Here is a 21729-nt window from a genome sequence, read left to right as displayed (position 1 = left end):
GAACTCTCTCTCTGCTTCTGGGGGAGTTTATGAGTCTCAAAGTCGACAAAGCTGCCAAAATTGTGCTCTAAATGTCAGATACAGTTTTAAAAACATTTTCCCTTGATTTTGGTTTGGCGCACAACAAGGCCGCCCAAAGTCGATTGTTAACCTAAATTGATAAGCGGCCTGGAACTAAATGTGCAAGGGGCCGGGTTCAACACGTGTGGTTTAGGTATGTCATAATTTTCACGTAAAAGCAAAATACCCGTGAAGACTTAGCAATAAAGTAGAATATATAAAACCTCTCTACGTACTGTATGAAAAAAGTCAAATATATGCCGACGAAAAGCAACTCCACAGGAAACAAAAGAAGAAAATAAAACATGCAGACACATTCCCTTGATGCTGGGTGAACCAGCCACACAAAGAGATAATGCAACATCCCAACCGTCAAGGCCATTCTTTGCTATCTTCCGTTTGTGTGTTGGCAACTAATAGCTTTGGCTTGCAGACTTACCTCAGACCCAGATAGCGGCAGAGCCAGACTAATACGTGTGAGAATAAAGAAAGTCACAGAAAAAAATTGAATTTTCTGGGGCTAATTGGACCTCTATATTTGTAGAAAATCGGAACCAGTTTTATTTGCTACGCGTGGAAGGTATTTTGCACCCAAAAGTGTCAAGTCAAGTGGTTGTCAGTAAACAGTGCGGTCATGGTGTCCTGTGCTCTCTTTATCCTGGGACCTCTGTGGATCCACGTGCTGACACAAGCCTGCAGCGGAGAGGAGCTGGCCCGGGAAGCGGTGTTGTCCTGGTTCAGAGAGCGGGTTCTGGAGGGCCTCGGTCTGGAGGAGCCTCCTCTAGTGCGTGGTCCTGATAGGGACACGGCCCAGCCAGAAGCAAGGCGTGCAACCCTGAGGGCCCCCAGGACAAGCAGGACAGCGTGGGTCAACCATCAAACCAGTCCGACCAAAGAAACATCTCAAATTATTCTCTTTCCCAGCTCTGGTGAGAAGCTTTGTTGTTGTTGTTGTTGTTTTACCTGAATTAAACCTCTAAAACTCAGTTCCCCTTATCTATGTGCACAGCTTCCTTAATTCAAAAGAGAAAGTGTGTTTTTGTCCTATAACAGGAAACATTTGGTTTTCTGTGGGAGAGTCAGATTTTTTAAAGACTCAAACTATACATACCCAGATATTCAAAAGAATATAATGGACAAACACATTCCAATATAGCACCAATGTATCATATTTCTCTTGCAACTGCACAACTAAACTGCCCATTCATGTGAAAATAAATCTTAAATATTTAGTTTTCTCTAAATTTGCAGAAAATGTTTGTTCTTTCTTTGAACCACACTGCCTAGACTTAATTGTCATATATTCCGCATAGCCATTGCTTTGCTTATCTTAATGTTGAAATCCCCATTATTTCATATTGCCGTAAAAACACTATATGCAAGCTGCAGATGTGAAACAAATAAATTCAAATACTTACACTGTATATTAATATGCTCTAAGTTGGTGTAAGCAGGTGTCCTTCCAGATCATAGAAACAATTGAAGTGGCCTTAACTTAAAGACCCTGTTTGTTAAGTGTTTGTGTTAAATGTGCTTTAAAGAGCAACTTAACACCAGGCTGAAATGCAGTTTGATGGCCCTCTCTGGTTATTAGTCTGTTCCACTGACCTGATGTCACAGTGTCCTGGACATACATGTAAGAGAACAGCTGTACATAACTAACCTGGCTCCGCCCTCCTACGTACTTCCGCTCAATTTTCAGTTTCCTTCAGTACCAGGCGTGGGTTTGCAGTATATTCACGGATCTTGAGGGAGGGCTGAGAACGATGACGTTGAGCTTGTGCTCGTCAATGGAGAGAGGCCAGACTGTACAAATTAAATGTACCAGACTCTGGTAGGACCAGGCTAGTACGTAACTGCGGCAGAAGTTAAACCTCTGGAGTTCAGCAAAAAACAGATTTTATGGGTGATTATAATTTGTTTGTAAATCTCATTAAAATGTATAGTGCTGGGTGTTATCTAAAAGAAGCCGTAGACACTGGAGCCTCCTCTAGATCAGGGGTTCCCAAAACTTTCAGCCCCCCCCCCCACTATAAACCTATATAAACATTTCGCGCAACCAGGCGTAACCAAACACGAGCATATTGACAACACAAAATGAATGTCGCAATGATCTCAGGGGTCAGAGTGGTCCAAGAAAATTAAAAGAGCTGTTCCCTTTTTATTTATTTTGCTTGGTTTTATTTTAAATTTTGCCACTAGTTTTATCTTGTGTTAAAATCATGGGTAACATATTCTATTTCTAATCATTTTTAAATATTTATTTTATTTCTGGAAATCAACTTGCGACCTCCCCCCCCTCTCTGGCTCGCGACCCCCCTGTGGGTCCCGACGCCCACTTTGGGAATCACTGCTCTAGATAACAGCAGGACCCTGAGGAAGCCCCAAATTGCCCACTATAAAAAGCAATAAACATCGCTTACTGCTCTCTTATATCACTTTGGCAGACTCATCCTGTGCCAGACCTGACTCAGCTCCTGGAAAAACCTCCAACAGCCACTTCACATATTACTTCCAGCCCTCCATGAACAACCACGAGACCCTAGTCACATCTGCCCACTTCTGGTTCTATGCAGGCAAAGGAGCCTCGGCCAACTCCTCCGCCCAGCTGTTCATTCTCACTTCAGGACAGCAGCTTCTTCGGGCGGCAGAGGATCCGTCAAAGACGAGCCCAGATGGATGGACCACCTACTACCTGGATCAAACCCTTTTTGCCTCTCTGTGCGAGGGCCCTTTTCTGCTCCAGGTCCGCTGTCCCGCCTGTCAGTGCCACACCAACGAACCAGACAAGACGCCCTTTCTTCATCTCCACACTCAGCCTCGTGGTCCTGTCCGCTCCCCCCGCCATGCACCAGTGACCATTCCCTGGTCTCCTTCTGCCATCGACCTGCTCCGGCGGCCCTCTCAGGAGAGACCTCTGCACGACGACTGCCACAGAGCAGAGATTGAGATCAGCTTCGAGGAGCTGGGCTGGGACAACTGGATCGTCCATCCAAAGCTGCTGACTTTCTACTACTGTCATGGGAACTGCTCAGCCTGGGATCGAACCTCCGCCATGCTGGGGATCACACAGTGCTGCGCTCCGGTCCCAGGGACCATGAAGTCCCTGAGGATCACCACGACATCTGACGGCTGGTACTCGTTCAAGCATGAGACCTTGCCCAACATTATACCTGAAGAGTGTTCTTGTATCTGAACATTTTAGCTTAAAAGTAGCCTGTTCCCTAAATTCCAGACATTTGTTTACTTATGTGCTATCTCGCAGAGGGGTAATTTCTGGTTTTATGTGCTCAGGTTTTTGAGATTTCTGCCTTTAATTTAACTTATTGCTATCAAAGAATTAGTCCCTCTGAAAACGGTCCACAGCAAGTTAATGCTTAAATGAAATTATATTTAAGATTTGAGGATTTTAAAATCTGAGCACATAAAACAGATAAAACTTTAAGTACATTATAAAGTGTTGTGTGTGAATATAACCTTGAAAGCTCTGCTTTTAAATGCCACTGGCTAATCACATACAAATTGTAGCTAAATAAAAGTAAAAAAAAAAAAAAAAAAACTACAAGGCCAAGCCTTGGGGTGTTGTGATTCTGACCTTTAGAGGGCAGTGTAATACTACATTCCCACTGCATCAGTTATCAATGCCATCATATATCATCATATACTGTGACTGCTTTTAACTACAATATTAAATAATTGATTTGAACATGGAACTCTTGTGTTCTGTAAGCTCCCCAATTCATAACTTTGGTTATAAACACAAAAATGTATGTGCTGCAACTTTACCACAGGAGTCAAGCCCATGAAATACTGTTCAAATATATTTATTTATTTACTCTGACGACAAAATAATCTCTACAGTTACAAAAACTACAAAACTGGCAATACAAAAAAAAAAAAGTATAAACCATTGAAGAAATACCATATTCAAAATGGAATGTCGTACCTTGCATTAAGTAGCAAAAGTGGAAGTGAGATGATTACAAAAATACAGCATCAAACAACTCTTTGGCAATCTGTAGTTTCATTATTTCAACCAAAGATCATTAATCTAACTGACAGGTTATGAAAAAGTATGAACTCTGTATGAACACTGAAAGCTATTGATCAAAAGACTCGATGAATTGTAGATTATGCGTGTTTACACGGCACAGAGCTGTGCGTCAGCAGCCAACTGTCATCCTTTCCTCAGCTGGGTTGTGTTTTTTCCATGATAGATGAAAGCATCCATGTTTCAGCACAACGGCGGGGTAGTTGCATGTCAACGATGGAAAATATGTCTCACCAAAGAAGAATGTAAATTTTTAAAAAGGATAGAATTTCATTGTTGACGGTAGCTCAAAAGACAGATGTTTCCAGCTGTTCAAAAAAACCCCACAAAATGTCAAAATTATTCTTTAAAGTCTGCAGTGACGAACATTTTTTTTTTTTTTAAATAGTACATCATTTAGGTAGGAAATAAGGGATTTACTGACATCTAAGAGCGTGTGAAATAGCTGGCGTTTGTGATGCCATTACGTCCTTCTAGACAAAAGTAAATATTAGTTAGGATCTGGTAAAAAATAAGTATTTTAAATGAATTGATTGTACAAAAAAAAATGATTCTTAGGAACATTTCCTGTCGTTAAAGGATTCAAGCATTTCCCAGGTAAACATTTTGGCTGATTGGAGTAAATATACAGGCTTCAAAATTCTGTCAAATGGTGTGGCTTGTGGCTGATAAACACCAATAATCCCTAACATTAATCTGTTTAAATTAAACATGACTCATCTAGCGCAGGTTAAGCCGCCCTCGTTGCTGCACACGCTCCAGAAATGACACAAACAAAGGCTGTGTTGTTGGAGATTGAGGCGACATTTCATAAATAGAGCCTCTTTTGTGAGGGAGACAACAAAAGTACACTTGGCCAGAGGACTTTAAAGCTTTGGATGATCCTTACAAGGTCTGAAATGGACTTATTGCATGGTCACAAAAACACAAGAGTAGGCGAAAGAACAGGGTGTAGACAAGGTTTTAGCCCAAGGCACAGTCTAGGTTTGGAAGGAGGTCAGCATGCAGAAACTCGAGATGTGGCAGGCTTTCAAGTTTAGAGTCCTGAAGATGAACCATTTGTCACAACACAGCTTGGTCAGCATTTTTTCTCTTTTTTTCCCCCCCCTTTCTGACTGACCCCTAATACTGAAAGGCATATTTCTCTCATCCACACACACACACCACACCACACACACACGCTGTGGTCTCCCTCAGTGGTCTGACTGCACTCTGATATGTGCTTCCTCCATGTGTTTAAGGCCAGTAGGAATGGAAGAACAGACGTTTGAGGCAGGAAGCACGCTCAGGCATGTATTCCTAGGAGAAGACCAGACGAAACAGAGGAATATTCAGCATGTTTGTTCACTTGAAACCTAGACTGTTTTTTAGAAGGTTCTTGGGCAACATGATGTTTTGCTGACTTAAAGTCACGCTTTAAATAAATGACAGGTAGCTATGTTTACAACAGAGCTAAAACATCTGTCAATCAACAGAAAATGATCTGCAATTATTTGACAATTGATGGATTTAAACTGATTCGTAGTTCAGAAAATTACCCGTACAAAAAGTATTTTTTATAAGTTAGGAATACTTATAGCATAAAGTTTAGAGCTATAACTAATGGTTATTTTAAAGTTTTTCATTTTCAGTTCTATAAAAACATGGAAAGTTTAGAGGCATGAATTAGTGGATATTTTTTGGGGATTATCGCCTTAATGCTTCTTTTACTTAAAAAGGTTGAAGGCCTTGGTTCAATGGTCTCAAAATGTTGCAATGGAATCAATAAAGACAGTCCTGTTGCGATGTGTCTAAATAAAAACTGCCTGTAAAGATGTATTCTTAGAAATAACAATTTTAACCAGTTAAGGCATATTCTAGCAGCGTGTTCATTACCTTTCTCGCTCGCCTCCCCCTGCTTTTCCTGGGCAAAGTTGAGGCGATTCTGCTCGGCGGCTGTCTGTGCAGCCGTGTTGACCTCGGGGCTGTTGCTTCGCGAAGGGCTTTCCTCATCGACCTGGTAGGCCAGGTCCAGGTGCTGCTGGGCCAGCTTCAGGTGCCTCCTCAACCGCTCCAGCTCTTTGGACGACGGCCCCTCGTCCCCGAAACTCTCCCGCCCGGAGTCACCCATTGGCGAGTCCCTCAGGTCTCCTTTCAGTTTCTCCTTCCTGACGGTGGCGTGGTATCCGAGCGGAGCTGTGGGAATGGCACGCGAGGAGGATGGAAGGGGGGCACGTGAGCCAAGCATGGCCCGCTTACGGAAGGTGTCGCGGATGCCACCCACGCCCAAATGGATGATTTCAAAGAGGTGAGGAGCAGGCATAGGAAAGACACGACATACATCACCAGCAGGAAAATGGTCTTCTCCGTGGGGCGGGACACAAAGCAGTCCACGGTGTGCGGGCACGGCGAGCGAGTGCAGACGTAGGAGGGTATCACCTCAAAGCCGTAGAGGATGTACTGGCCGAAAAGGAAGGCAACCTCAAAGGAGGAGCGCCACAGCAGTTGGCACACGTAGACTTTCATCAGGCCGTCGCGCAGGATCCGCCGACGACCGTCATGCTTCTTCTCCGCGCCTTCAAAATAAAAAAATAAAAACACTGATTAGAATTTCATATAGAAAGCATGATAAGGGGGTAAAACATATTGGGACAGACTATTTAACTGCTTGTGATTGCTATATATATATTTCTGTTCAAATCTCCTACTTACTTTTTTCTTCTTTGTTAGGCTTGTCTTGTTCAATCTCTTCAGCTATCATGGGGTCTTCTTCTCCATTGTCCTCGGCTTCCTCGTAATCTCGCACTGCCCCGCGGCTGACGATGGGCATCCTTTTCTTGGGGCTCCGGACGGGCCGGTACTCGCTGTCCTCCATGCGAGCAATCTTGTGCATGGCAAAGCCCAGGTACATAATGGTGGGGGTTGTGATTAAGATCACCTGGACAAAAGCGTGTACATGTTGGGACACATCCTGCTAGACTCAACTATCCAGAAGCATAAAGTTTAAATTGTGACTGTAGATACATTGACTGTTGCAGCTCACCTGAAAGATCCAGAATCGTACATGTGAGAGCGGAGCAAACGCGTCGTAGCACACGTTCTCACACCCAGGTTGCTGCGTGTTGCAGATAAATTTACTCTGTTCATCGTAGTAGATGTTTCCCCGCCGACGGCTGTCAGAACAATGCGGAAGATGATGAGCACCGTCAGCCAGATCTTCCCCACGAAGGTGGAGTGGTTGGAGATCTCATCCAGCAGACGAGTTAGGAAACTCCAACTCATGGTGCCAAGGTGACCGGGGAGCTAAATGAGCTCTGGGTGAGGAGGAAAAAAAAAAAAAAAAAGGACAGAAAGAACACGGATTGTAATGAGCAGTTTTGTTGACCCATAGTAGCCTCTTATTGCAAACATGGGGTTTTTGCACAAACATGTTTTCTTTTAATCTCACTGTGCTAACTAGAATGATCTGACAAGAAAAGCAACTATAAGTAGCAAATTTGATATTAAAGCTGAAGCAAGCAGTTGATTCATCACTTAGTCAACAGAAAATTATTCTAATTTCTAGCCCCTCACATGTGAATATTTTCCGAGTTTTAGTTTCCTGCAATGTTAAACTCAATATCTCTAGCTTTTGGACTGTTGGTTGGGCAAAACAAGACCAAATTATTAAATCAAGAAAACAATCTGCTTATTATTCCGTAATGAAAATGGGTCTTTTGGCAATTTACTTTGAAAGCCTTGAAGCATTACTCAAATGCTTATCACCTGATTAATTAAAGTGTACACATGTATTACTCTACCACACAGTGATTAAAGAATGCAAGTGCAAACACTGGCGTTTAAGTATTTTATGTAGACCTCAAATGCAGCTAAGAAATAAAAAACAGCCACATGCAGGTAGGCCTGCACGATTCGGGGAAAATCATCAACATTTTTTAGCTTAGAACTGATAACACAATTCTCTGCCACGATTTCTTTCCTCACAAAGTGTAATGTTTATTGCACACATGAACTATGACAAAACAAATTGGCAGTATTTTACCAATAGCACACTGCACATCACCCCATGCCTGTAACCATAGAGTAGGGAGAGAAGGGAGAGCATTGCGGCGCTTGAGAACGCTTTTATACAGTCCGTTTATAACTAGAAGTAGTAGTGTTTGTGATGCAGTCGACTCATAAAAATTAAAGAAACAAAAGACATTTAAAAAAGAAGATCATGAACAGGGTGAATTGAGATCGCGATTTTATAACTATTAATCGTGCAGGCCTACACGCAGGTATCCATGTGGAAACTACACAACAACCTGGGAATCAGTCCTGTTGGTCAGAGTGTACTCGTGGTAAACCCACATTCTTACAGCTCCCTGACATGCTAATCTTAATCAAACATCAAAGTGTTGGCTGGCATGTTGCAGCTAGCTGTGAGGAGACCTGCTGTGGCTTTAGACTGCAGGAATTATAATACTAAAGCAGAGCATGGGGTTAGGAATTTATTTCCTGCCACAATGTCAGTAGTTGTCCCTTTAAATTCTTTAAAGCCACAACTTGATACCTTAACATGGCAGAGTCCTTTTTCAGTTCAGTTATTAGGCATTTTGTCTTTTTTGTGGATCACTTAGCATTTACAGAAAGGTTTGAGTAGCAGTGAAAACAAAACAAAAATCTGAATTCAGACCATGTCTGGTAGCTTGTAATCTTTTCAAAATAAGATTAGGTTCTCAAAAACAAAATGAAAAGGTGCCTGGAAGTCTATTTTAGCCCTGAAAATTAATGTTATACATTATACACAGCACAAAACGTTAAAAAGGTATCTAGAACCCGTTTGGTTAAATATTCGGATGGGTCTATTTCTGAACCAAAAGGGCCATAAGAAAACATTTAAATGATTAACGCCATTTGAATAACACCAACACAAACAGAGCTGGACAAACTAAAGCCCTTAAGAACCGTTAGGATCTTGAGCCTTGGACCTACCTTCTCTACTTAAGAAAAACAGGGCGTATCAAAGAAAACAACCAGCATGTCATGACTCATTGGAACAGGACAAGGCTTTAGCTACAAGCATCTGTAGAAACGTCTCCTCATCCTCAAGCCCTCCCTCGCCAGGTTACTCATCTATTCCTTTGCGAAATCCCTTCTCCGTACTGGCTCCTTCTTGACTTGGTAAGGCTGACTTGCTTGAACCTGACCAGAAAAATATTCTACTAAAACAGAAAACTTCATGTTAAGACTCACCAGCTATACCAAAGCTATGGAAACATGTTAGAAGTTGGTCTGTCTTGGCACGATCCAGGCAGTCAAAATTAAAGGCTTTGAAACACTTCTCAGATCTAAAAGTTCAAAAACAGAACTAAAGTTTCAAAAAAAAAAAATTTAAAAAAAAATAAAAACATTTCTTACTACAGGAGTCATTATCTCCAAAGAACCATCCTCCTGTACCTACATGTAACTGTTGAGTCTTGGTGGTGGGAATGGTTAAATGTTTGAAAAAACAGAACTTTGTGACCCTGACAGAAAGCCTGGGATGGGAACAAGAACAGCTGCGATGTGACGTCTGTTTTACCCCACCATACAATTACAAACCCCACCTAAATGACATGGGGTTTCACTAGAGGAATGTAAACCCATATATGTGTTGGTTTCTCACAGCTACAAAGTCAGTGCTAACATTGTAAAGCCTTTGACATTCAGTGAGACAGATTGTCCCTTTAAACATCATCTGTCCCAGTTACCAGCACCAAAACTCTTGAGAGTTGCTTTCAGCCCTCTTGGTGCTCCGAGGACCAAAAGCATCTTCTGAATCTTATGAATGCACAGCAGCCTAACCACTAATGCTCATCTAATATCAGTATAATAAAAAATGAACATACTGCCAAAAGGCTGGTGTTTGAATTTGACCTCTGAAGCAGTTCAATCTCAGTTTGGGCCATCTTATCAACCTTTAAAACATACTTATCACTACCCTTCAGTCACCTTAATACACGTGGAAAATATACACTTACTGGATATTACTTGCCCTTGCCAACACAAAAAGGTGAGACTTGCAGCATTTGAATGGCTATCAAACATGGAGCCACTGCAGTTATATTCTCCAAAAAGCTCTGAATAAGAGTCAAATGTCCAGTGTCAGTACATTTGTTTACATCTGTCCATGTCTTTTTATGGTTTGAAGTGCTCTCATGCTATATTCTTACAGTCTGAATTTCACCGTTTAAGGACAAATTTAATCTATGCAAATTTGCAAGTTTAACATGCGTATCACATGAAAGGTCCCAAACATCCCAGCCTGGGTGGTAGGCTATATATTCCCTGGTGTGTGTGTCTGCTAAGAACTAAACAACCTCAGTCTACTGACTCTCGGCAGGAAAACCAAAAAGTTCCTGTCATTTCAGACTTGATTGTTAGCGGTTGTTCAGTGTGATATGAAGTCTGTGCAGCAGGTGTTACTGCCCGGAAGATGAGTTTAGCTCCTGCTGAGGGCCCATGAAAGGTTTCCAGAGGTGCAGGGCTAACGGAAAAGGTTTAACCGCCCTCCCTCCTCTCACAGTAGACACGCTAAATCAATGGTGTAGTCTATGTGATACGCAGATTTACACAGTATACCCACTAAGAAATCTCCGGGATTTATATATAGCCTACCCACCTAAAAATGTGCTATGATAAGCAACAACATAGTTTTGTGATAGAAATTTTTCTTCAGATATATTTGTATTCACAAATACAGGGTCGAGTAATATGACAGCAAACTTAACCAACACAGACTTAGGTCCCTGATATGAATGCCCGTTACTGCTTTATATTCTATGATACATTTGATGTTTTGAATGTCATCTTTTTTTCCCCTCATAGGCTAAATATAAAAAAAAGGTATTCCCATCATAAAAATCGGTGCATAAAAGTGTATCAGAATGCAGGAAATTAAGTCTTTAACGCTTAAAATAACCCTGGGGGAGGACACCCAGACCATCTATCTATCCATCCATCCATCCACATACACTACAAACAATAGGCATTAGACAACACCACTGGGCCAAACGTACTCAAACTTTTACAGCACCCCATGTTAAACTGTTAAATGCCTTCACTGCCATCTCTCTCTAAAGACATAAAGACACAAAGGAAAACAAACATATTTGACTAAGACTTACTGGTTTCCTAGCTCAAGTAAACGCAACATTTTTTGCAATGCCACCCTGGTCAACAGCTAACCAAAGACAGCTTTTTAAACAGTAGCTTATTTGCTCATTTGGGCTAAACCCAGCTCAACTGATTTAATGGCTTTTCTACTTCAGGAGTCAATGGGCTGCAGGAGGAGATGGAGGGGGTTGGAGAGTTTTTTGGGCAAAGGATCTGGACAAAGCGAAGGCGAGCGGACATTCCAGCCTAACCAAAAGCAGAGAGCTGGATTTTTAGGGTTCAGGGAGCAGACAGAGGGCACATGCAATTCCCATTCAGCCTGAGCAAGAATACAGCACCTACAAATGTCAATCACTGCTCTATGTGGTGTCACTATAATAGTATAATGTTTCTGCCTTTGCAATACATCCAGGTAGGAGCAAGAGTTTATCCATTTTCTTTTTGGTTGCACATGAGCATTACATAAGTTAAAAGAGAGTTTTAAAAGAGGCTCAGAAGAACCGTTAAAGGCTATGAACACGCTTTGCTGAGTCAGACTGAATTGTTTTGGAAAGTGTGGCATTCCTGGAGGAATAGAAAGTTCTGCCAAGCTCCAGTGGGGAAACTAAAATCCGGTGAACTGGAAGATGCAAGCCATCATTTCAAAGAGTCAGACACGAGAAGTTTGGAAAGTACAAAACCACTATTATGAGAATTAAGCTAACAGAAAACAAAGGAAAATCCCTGCGATGCTAAAGTCTTGTGGTGTGACTTTATTTAAGCTAGCCATTCCGCTGTGGCAGTTGTTAATCTCATATGGTGTCAAAAATAGCCCATTTTTTGGAAGTTTTATCAAACTCTATATGAACTTATGACATTTTGAATCGAACTAACAGTGAGTTCTATAACGTGTTACATATTTTCATGTTCTCCTTTGAGGTTTAAACGGACGGAAAAAAGACATACGACTCACCGCTCTCCGGCACGCGCACTCCAAAACTCGTTACGTGGAAGCCACAAATTGAGACTTAAAAACCTGCTTGTAAAACACAGCAGCCGGACGACGAAACAACTCAACCGAGGTTTAAATCCCTTGGAAAAGAGACTAAACTTGTTTTTTAACAAACTTCTATTGCTGCCGAAACACTCACCTTATGCGCGGCTTCACTCCTCGGTGCTAATTGCTCGACCAGGTTTTCCTAATTAGCGCGCGCTCTCATCGGCGTCTGCGTGCGTCCGAGTCCGAGGCAGTCTTTCAGTGGGAACCCATTCAGCCCGCGTTGACCCCATGTGTCGGGGTCCCGAACGAGAGGACAAAAGAAAGATCTCTGATTCCTGCAGGCTCCTGCTCTCCTCCTCCTCCCCCCGCGCCACCTCCACGTAAATCGGCCTCATTCAAGAAGAGGAGGCCCCTCGCCTGAAACCTGAGATCCAAGACGACTACCGTTCTGCCCTCGCGACAAAGGACTATTGGAATTCTATTATATGTTTTATTATGATACTGCAAGTGCTATCCCAGGTCTTCATAGGGAATTTATAGCAATTAAACTCTATAGGATAATCTTGTTTTTAATTAGGCCTACCATGAGGCACAGTGACGCCACTATATAACCTTTCTGCTGCGAGACTTTAAAGGCAAATAGTGCCTATAGGCCTACTTATTTTAGCACATAACATGCTCCAAAATTAAATAAAGGTCAAATGATGTCTAGCTAAAACATTTTCAAATATCTTCTATTGAAATGAATTTCAATAGAATACAGTTAAATACAGTTAAAGTTGGTATTAGGTTCATTATACACAAGCTGTGTGCACACCTTGCAGTCCAGTCTTGCAATGAACTATATCTTCATGGTTATAATGTTCAGTTCATTAGACTGCAATGTGTCTGTATTATTTCTCATTATATTGATTCGATGGAAAAACTGTTTACATCCTCCAAAATGATCTTGATGTATAAAATGGGACTGCCCCTTTAAACACTCCCATGTCCAAAGGAACCACCTGAGAAGTTTCATGTTGTAAGAAACTGTTTACATTCTTGATTTTCTTTTTTTTTGTTATGCTAAAAAGTACAGAGTGCACCAACACCATAATCTAATCCTTTCCCTTTCTGCTGAGGACCCCGTGCTGTCCACCGGCCCAGTTTGGCAGCCCACCGGCCTGACAGAGCACTGCGTGACTGCAGCCTTTAGACAAGGAGGCCCACCATCCAAGAATTTAGTTGACTGGAGCGTTCAGCAAAACAACAGATTTCTTGCTGTCATGCACAGTGCAGCTGTAGTGCTCCTGATTTACCAGAGGACCTGAAATGTTCGGAGGAAGGCTGTGGGAAGTCGAATCAGGCCAGATGTCTGCACCCGGCCAAATCGCCGTGCTGCAGCCCAGCTTCATCTCATACTAACTATCCTCCCTGTTTCTCAAATCTGATCTAAGTGAGGCTTGAACTCATACACCTGCACCTTTTTTTATCTTCACAGACAAAAATAATTATTCTCTTGGCACCTTTGGGGAGATTTAATATTCACTCATGGATTCTTGTGAGAACTAGCATTGTTTTCATATTGGAAGCCACTGAATTAGTGTTGTTGAGTAAAATGTGACAATTAGGGCCCTATATCTAAAAGCCAAAGGACAGGGATAATGCAATTTAAGCCAAAATGGAACCAGGGATGGAGTAAGTCTCTCTTGGGACTTTGGAATTTCTTCCTACACCCCTGCAGTGTATATATTAATTGCTTGAATGAGGGCAGGACTCACTGGTATGGAGCACTTTTGATTTTTGCCCATCTGCACAGCCTACCGCCTTTTCATACTGAAATATACAAATGTTGTGGTTATGTTTTAGTATCATTCTAGATTGCTCATTTCCTCCCATAACATAAAACTTTGTGACATAAATCCATGGCGTGCAATCGTTACGACTCATGGATTTTTTAAGGCTGACTTTCTGGGCTCATTAATTTAACCACATTTTAGGCCAAAAACAAAAGGCATCCTGGCAGGATGAATAATGCTCTGAAACATTTACAGAAAATGGACAATTAACACATGGAGAAGCGTAATAAAAAAAAAAAAATGAAATGCATGGCGTAATATGGCCATGTGTTATTGAGAAAAATGGTCCCAGATGCCATTTCAGATCCATAAAATAGAATTAATGAGGTACAATTTACTTCACCATTAACTCAGTTTTATGTACCTGCCCTCTTTAATGTAAACTACTTTTAGTGGAAAGATATGGTGCTTTTAGGCACTTCTATAATCCCCAGCTTTCCACCAAACACAGAAAAACACTTAAATGTCATTAGTACTGTATGTGCTGTATTTTATATATCAATTTCTACGGTAACTATGGCAACATTTTAGAGCACTTTTTGGCTTCAATTCAAACTCTTTATGTATATATTGTTGATTTATGTGCAAATGAAATCCCAAAATCCCAACAAGGGAAGCTGCAGCTGTTAACGCAAGAGTTCTCGAATATAAAAGCCAAGCTTTGGCGATTTTCTCCGCACGTATCTGTAATTCCTTTGGTTCTTTTGGATTTGTTCACAGTGGAAGAGCTGTGACGTGTCAACAGCAACCCTTAGCCTTTTTTTTTTTTTCCCTAGAGATTTTAGGGATTCAAACTTCTGAGGCAACAAGAATCCACAGTGCAGCATCTTTAGGCAAGGCAGCTGATCATATCAGCTCCAAATCTCCTCCTACTCGGCACCTGACCTTTTCCTACTTTTGCAGGGACAAGAAATGGAAAGGGGAAAAAAAAAAAAAAAAAAAGAGAATGAACTGCAATATGTTCTGTTGTTTACTGTCTTAATCAGATTTATGAAGAACATTAAAACCAGGTTGCACAAGGAAGCGGGTGAGTAGTCACCAGTCATTTGTATGTAAACCTGCTCCTGCTTACTGGTTTGGGGATCGGGGGGTATGTCGGCCACGTGGGCGCAATTGAAAGTGATCCAGGTCTCCAACAAGCATGTGCACAGCACATGTACAGCACCGGTGGCTAAAGAAATATTTACACTGTGAAATTGGTTAACATACCTTTACACAGCTGAGCATGGCCTGAAATGGAGCTTCGCTTAGGGCGGCGTTTGGTGGTGATGGTGTTGTAGTGACAAAAATAATGCTGTGTAAGCAAAAGGCCTCAAGTTGGATCCACTAATTAAACATCCTTGACTTTTTTTGAGCATTCCTTAACTGGTGCTGCTTCAAACATGAACAAAATGGGATGATTGAGCTGAGGGAGAAGTCAAAAAGAATTTGTGAATCCCGAGTTTCTGCGGGTTGATATTAAACCTGTCGAAATTTACATTTGTTTTTGTCAACTACAGCACTGCACGACTCCTTTTGAGACACATTTTTACTTTTCATGCTCTAGTTGAGCCAGTAGAGTTCAAAAGGGAAGTGTCTGTCACGCTGTAGAAATAAATGAGCAGATATTTTCAGTTTCTGAAAAAAGAAACCACACGAACGAACACATTAACTTTTATATTCAATTATACACAGTACATGAGATGTTTTTCTTCATATTCATATAAAAATAAAAGACTTTTTGCATGAACCCATACTGAAAAAGAATGCTAACAAAAATAAATAAAGTAATACTTGTTAATGTACAGATTCACATCGCAGTGGCTCCATACATTCAGTTATGCACACGGCTGCAGAGGTGCTGTATTACATTTTAAACCGATACATAAACTGAATAAACTGAAGGGTTTAGTTGATAATTAAATGCTACTTTTCCTCTTTGCAACAGTCACAGACTTTGTGCACCTTTGCACTTCTGGTATCATTTTTTTCTGCTCACATAACAGAGTGTATAGACATCATAAGACCCTAATTGGGGTGTGAGGTGACCCTCCATGACACGGCATTGAGCCTTGGCCTTTCAGAACAACCTCCGGCCTCATGTTGAGCATGTGATGCCACAACACACTGCACTTTAAGACAGCCAGGAATGACTCCGTCCAGCGTAATAAGTGGGGCTGGACATATTTTAGGCTTAGCTAACAACCCCAACCTAATGCCCTCTTTATTCCCAAAACCCAAATTTGGCTCCGTCTCATCTTGATGCTGCAGTGATTGCGGAACGCGACAACATGCAAATGAGGTGCATTTCAACAGGAAAACATGGCAGCTGGCAAAGAAACAAGGCACACTCCATTTCAGCTGTGGACATGCTGGATGGTATCTGGAGAATGAAGAATTATGCAACCAGTGCTTTTACAGGCCCGTGTACCACATGAATGAGTGCAATCATTTCCAAGTTTAAAAAGACGATGAAAGCAAGGAGCGTAATGGGACCGGACTGAGTGCAGACTGTGTAGAGAGAAAATAAAGACTAACTCACTCACGCTCACTAAACATTTCCCAGTACCAACAATTCATGCTCACAAAACACACACAGACTGTAACTAAATGTTTTTTGTTGTTGTTTTTTTTGTTTTTTTCCATGTCCTCCCCCTATTATGTTGCTTTGTCTTGCAGGCTTGTGTGCAGTTTTACTCCGAACATGGCCTCCCACTGTGCTCTGACCCAGGCCAGCAGATCCTGGAGGAGCTCGGTGCTCTCTGATCGCACACACCACGTCTTCTCCTGTTTCACCGTCTGCAGAAGCAAAACACAGCGGGAGAAACGATGGAAGTTAAAGCGGTTAATCCCGAGAAAAAAATTCAACTTGACAAAACGGCTGCCGACAATACAGACTCTGAAAATACTGTGCATCTTTTCCTGATCCTGTAGAAGTCACCAGAAAGCACCCATGCATACTGAGTTACTGACCTCATCGTAAAGCTTGATATCCATCCTGCACTGGTCTGAAGGCCACAGGTGGACAGAGCTCACGCAGCTGATTGGCAGCGTTTCTAAAATGGCAACGCTCCCGCTGCTCGGCTCGTTGTTGTCAGTCACTGCCAGGCTGTTTGAGCTTCTCCTCCACTGGTGATCCTCTTGGAGCAGGTACAGGGTTTCCCGGGTAGCCAGGACCGTCAGCGGCGTCCAAATATCCTCTGAAAGTATCAGCGGTTTCACATTATTTGAATCATCAAGGAAAACCTTTTAGCTAGTCAACTTTCACTAGCTACTTTCACTAATCATCCTAGCTTTCACTAGTATGATCAGTAGAACTTTGCCCTCTTGCATTACAGTTTTGATAAAAAAATGAAACCGTTTTCAAACATTGATTTTCAGATTAAGTACTAAAGGTCATGAGCGGTCATGAATCACTGACTGACAAAGCATTGCAAAGTACCTTTCTGCTACAAAGATGAGTTTTTTGGTGTTATATTTCAGGTCAGAAAGGTCCATCTTCAACAGAGCAAGCACAGGGGAAAGGCAGATCCAGGCATGTTCAAAATTAAAGCACTTGACATTCCACGGGCGTGCACAGCTGTGTTTGCAGCCTGCAGCTACCTTGGCTTTGTATGCATCTGCTGAAGCAGACAGCGAGGCATCCCGTAGCACCGGCGCACATATACGGACCACATGCATTTCAACGCGGTCGTCTGTCACTCATTTCAGTAAAAAAAAAAAAAAAAAGATTTCTGCCTCGTTCTATGGCAAAGGTAGTTGATGTGGATCTTTAACAGGGGACTCACATCAGCTGCTGCCCACAAATAGCATCCTCTCTTCCATATTTTCCTCAGTCTGCCATAACTTTGTTTTTTACGTTGAAGAAAATAAAATCTTGAGATGTTTGGCAGGGCATGTAAAGACCCTAAAATGCATAATAAAGTTTACAGTGTATGTTTTTATGTAGAAGTAATTGGAATGTTACCTTGCCGAACAAAAGCCAGAATGTAGAAAAACTGTAGCTGGCCGTCCTCCACATCTGCCTGGATGTCTTCACACACTAGAGGCCTAAAAGCAATCAATATCATTACATGTCCACGATGTTAGCAGAACAATCTCCTATCACACATGAACTGGCGGCTTTATATAAAGCCCAAACGCTGTTTTCAGAGTGTTGTGAGTGTGGTGGCTTATGGCTGACAGGTGCTGCCATGCTGTCTCAGATGGAAGCCTTACAGCATCATGGGGTGAATTTCACAGTCACTGTGAAGCAAAGGGGATAATTGACATAATAACAGCTGACAGAGCTTAGACTGTGAAAACCCTGCGAGTGTGTTCTGAGACTGTGGTTAGCCGACTCGTAACACATGAAGGGGCTTGCTTTGATGTTTCCGTTCTTGTGACAATTGAGCGGTTTGCTTGAGGACCAATCACAAATCGAGATTTGAGGTGTAAGTAGGCGGAGGTACCTGGATATAGTACTCTTCGTGATTAAGGCTAGTCTTGGCCTTTGTCACAGAAAATGCTCCATTTTTCATTTCCTAATCCCAGCTAAAAGGAAATTTGCTATTTATTTGACTTGCCAGATTGTCCAAACTGCCACAAAGGCATACACTATGTCTGTATACTTTGAATGTTTGATTATTCACAGCATGTGCTTTTTTCCCCCCTCATTTAAAACTATTTTTCTTTTGGTTTTTCCTCTGAAATAATATGTTTAATAAGATAACCACAAGGCCTAGAGAAGGCTACTATCTTCTGTTTCGGGGAGAAAAACATACAAACAGAGGTGTCGAAATACTCCCGGAGGTGATAACAAACAACACCACATGATTCAGGATTTGAAACGCAACACATGTTACGAATTAAGATGTGGTTTACCAGCTAATTTAGTGGTGTAGTTTTACAAAAAAAAAAACAAAGTCTAAAAAAAAAGCCTATTGTAATCAACTAAAGATGTGCCAACAATGTGGAACGTTAGAACGGCCTTTAACTTACACCTCCCAATAACACACACATGTGCACAACACTATGCAGACCACATCTTTCAGCACATAAACAAATGAAATCAAAGATGTCTGCCAGTTTCTCTGGAATTGGAGTGGAGCGTACCAAAGATGGTGCAGAGGGTTGAGTCTTGTGGTGGAGATGGACTGCAGCTTGCTCTCTGATTTGTGCGCCATCTCACGCACAATTCCTGAGGGGATGACAATAAAAATATATTTTTATTATATAAAATTGCCTGTGAAGTCATCCTTCTTCAGTTACCTGTAGAAATAACTAGAAGAATAATAACGTCTGGAAGAAACTAAAGCCAAGTCCAGTGGCTTCTCTGCACGATGGAGCTGATTATCTGAGTAATTTATCCGCAACATTTTTGATATTTAGTTAGTTTAAGTAAACATTTGATGTGTCCAGCTTCTCAAAAGAAAGGATTTGTTGGTTTTCTAAGCTTTAAAAAACTATAAAGTGCATTTCTTTGAGTTTTGGACTTTGTTTTTTAACAAAATGAGCAATTTGAGGATGTAAACTTGGGTTTTTGGAAAAGTATGGTTATTTTTCTCTAGTTACATTTGTATTATTCATAACGATCCTTAACAGCCAATACCAAAGACACACAAAAAAAAAATTCAAAACAAAAGAAAACAAGGAAGTAAGAGGATTCAACCTGTGAAAACTCATCAGCCAACCGAAGATGTGTTACAGCTCGGAGCTTGTGGAAACAGCTGGGAAGGTGAATAGCTGGGAGTAACTGTTCCAACTCTCACACCAAGTGGAAAGAAGGAAACCGAGGATGCATGTACTTCTTGGAATAGGTTTGATAGCCATAGTTGACTACTAGATTAAACAGTTTTTATACACGTGGAAAATGTAGAAACAACACACTTCCTCTAAGTATTAAAGGACACAGAAAAAGTACAGCCGAACATGTCACACCCTCGCATTCACGCTAAACACAAAAGCCAAACTCAATCTGAGACTTCTTCTTCTGCTATTGTGACTATGATAAGAAAGCCAAAAGGTCTCTTGTTGCAGGTGTAAGATTTCGACCCCATAGAATCAGTTGGTGAGAAAAATGCTGGGAACACAATGGCCTGGGTCACGCTCGCGTTCTCAGATTGTAGTGTGTCATCGAGTGTGACAACAATACGGGACAGAGAGGGTGTCTGCTGTGTGGCTTCACAGTCAAGTTTGAATAGATGGACTTTGAAAGGGTTTAAAAAGGGGACCCTGAGGAGGACTGGGGAAGAAAGAGGGGATCACAATGGAGGAATATAAAATGATGGCCTGCATATCAATATTCTTATAATGAAGAAGGTGCGAGGTACAAAAAAGAGGAGTCTCATGAATGGGGTTGGGCATCATTTGGATTTTAATGATTCTGATTCCAATTCCGATTCTTATTGATTCTCGATTCTTCGAGGGGTGGATTTGAAATGGGTCACGTGCTTATTTCACAAATAAGAGGAATGTTTTATTTTTGATTGAATGGTGGGTTGCAGTTGTCCAGGGCTTTTTCAATGTAAAATAAAGCCACACTAGAGCGCCGCTTACCGCGCTCCATGGCTGCAACACAACAAGCGCCTGGCTGCTTACGTAAACCAAAACTTGCGCATATTAAATTGGGAAGTGATGATCGGGTTTGGAACCAAAATCCTCCAAATGATTCCAATAAAGAGCAGATTCTACTGGAATCGGACTTTTTGAAACGAGTAGGAATCGGTTGTCGATGCCCAACCCCAACTACTCATAAATATATTGTCACATGGGTCATGTTTCACAAAAACATGTGTCTGTTTAAAAGGATTTCAACAGGAACTATCTGATCAAATAAGTGAACAAGACTAGGAATCTGAACAACCAGTCAATGCCAACTTCCGCCACTTGAAAACTCAGGTCTACCAACGTATTTCTGCCAGTGCTCAAAAAGTATTGGGGTTTCCATAACCAGTCATACAAGTATGAGATTGGATTATGATGAACCCAAACAGATCACGCCCTCAGTTAGTTTATTTTTAAAGTTAGTTTCTTCTCGCCCTCTGAATTCTCTCTTCGCCTTCTTTGATTAAATGTAGTTATAATTCCTTTTTTCAAATCATTTAATTTTCACAATGCTGTCTCCTTTTACTTATCTGTGTCCTTTTTTGTGGTATGTCAATCAATATTATCTGTTGCCTTTTTGTTAATGATTCCATATTGGTGTGTATGCACTAATTGATGAATAGAGGGAAACATAAAACGAGATGAATAATCAACGTAAATGCTTACAACTCATTAACAGGGATCAAAAAACAGATCTTATTGAGAGTACTAAGAGGTACCTTGACTGGTTTAACTTGACTGCATTTGTATTATTGTTTATACTCGTTTAAGGATGGCCTACATGCCCAGTCAGAATTTCACACCTGCCAGAAGCCAAATACAACATTTTCACTGCGGTGAATACTTAACAAGCCACGGTTGCACCGGAACCCTTTTTTTCTTTTTCTAAAAATCCTATTTTGTCGTTCCAAGTGTTGAACTGTTAAAATGTCGTGGACACTGGAGTTAAAGCAACACTAGGGAACTTGTCCCAGGTCGGAATCGGAATTGTCCCTTTATGTCTCACTGGAACTACGGATGCGCTACCGATCTGGCAAACTTGCATAGTGTGGTTATGGCTGGTGGAGAGCCGCAAAGCCAATCAGAAGTGCCGTGCCCCCTGTTACGAGTTAAGGAAC

General features: G+C 41.5%; 2 protein-coding genes and 1 pseudogene across 3 annotated transcripts in view; 1 reads left to right on the top strand and 2 right to left on the bottom strand.

The window, feature by feature from the left end:
- Window positions 1–367: 367 nt before the first annotated feature.
- On the top strand, window positions 368–3290 carry inha (inhibin subunit alpha). The gene is made up of 2 exons (XM_032505952.1): window positions 368–989; window positions 2508–3290. The coding sequence occupies exons 1-2, from the start codon at window positions 695–697 to the stop codon at window positions 3254–3256; spliced, it is 1044 nt and encodes a 347-aa protein (XP_032361843.1). The 5' UTR covers window positions 368–694; the 3' UTR covers window positions 3257–3290.
- Window positions 3291–4489: 1199 nt separating this feature from the next.
- LOC116673723 (gap junction gamma-1 protein-like) lies at window positions 4490–12583 on the bottom strand (annotated as a pseudogene).
- A 4070-nt stretch (window positions 12584–16653) lies between these two features.
- stk11ip (serine/threonine kinase 11 interacting protein) overlaps window positions 16654–21729 on the bottom strand; it is a 29911-nt gene continuing 24835 nt past the window's right edge. For both annotated transcript variants that reach the window (XM_032506603.1, XM_032506604.1), the window contains exons 23-26: window positions 19121–19205; window positions 17994–18076; window positions 17000–17226; window positions 16654–16825 (exon numbers count right to left, since the gene is read on the bottom strand). In XM_032506603.1, the coding sequence (XP_032362494.1) occupies window positions 16685–16825; window positions 17000–17226; window positions 17994–18076; window positions 19121–19205 (536 nt within the window). In that variant the 3' untranslated portion in view covers window positions 16654–16684. The remainder of the gene's footprint in view (window positions 16826–16999; window positions 17227–17993; window positions 18077–19120; window positions 19206–21729) is intronic.

Source organism: Etheostoma spectabile, chromosome 24, assembly GCF_008692095.1.
Source record: "Etheostoma spectabile isolate EspeVRDwgs_2016 chromosome 24, UIUC_Espe_1.0, whole genome shotgun sequence".
Classification (NCBI taxonomy): Eukaryota; Metazoa; Chordata; class Actinopteri; order Perciformes; family Percidae; genus Etheostoma; species Etheostoma spectabile.
Note: the sequence above shows the minus strand (reverse complement) of the source record. Positions and strands in the feature narration are given on the sequence as shown.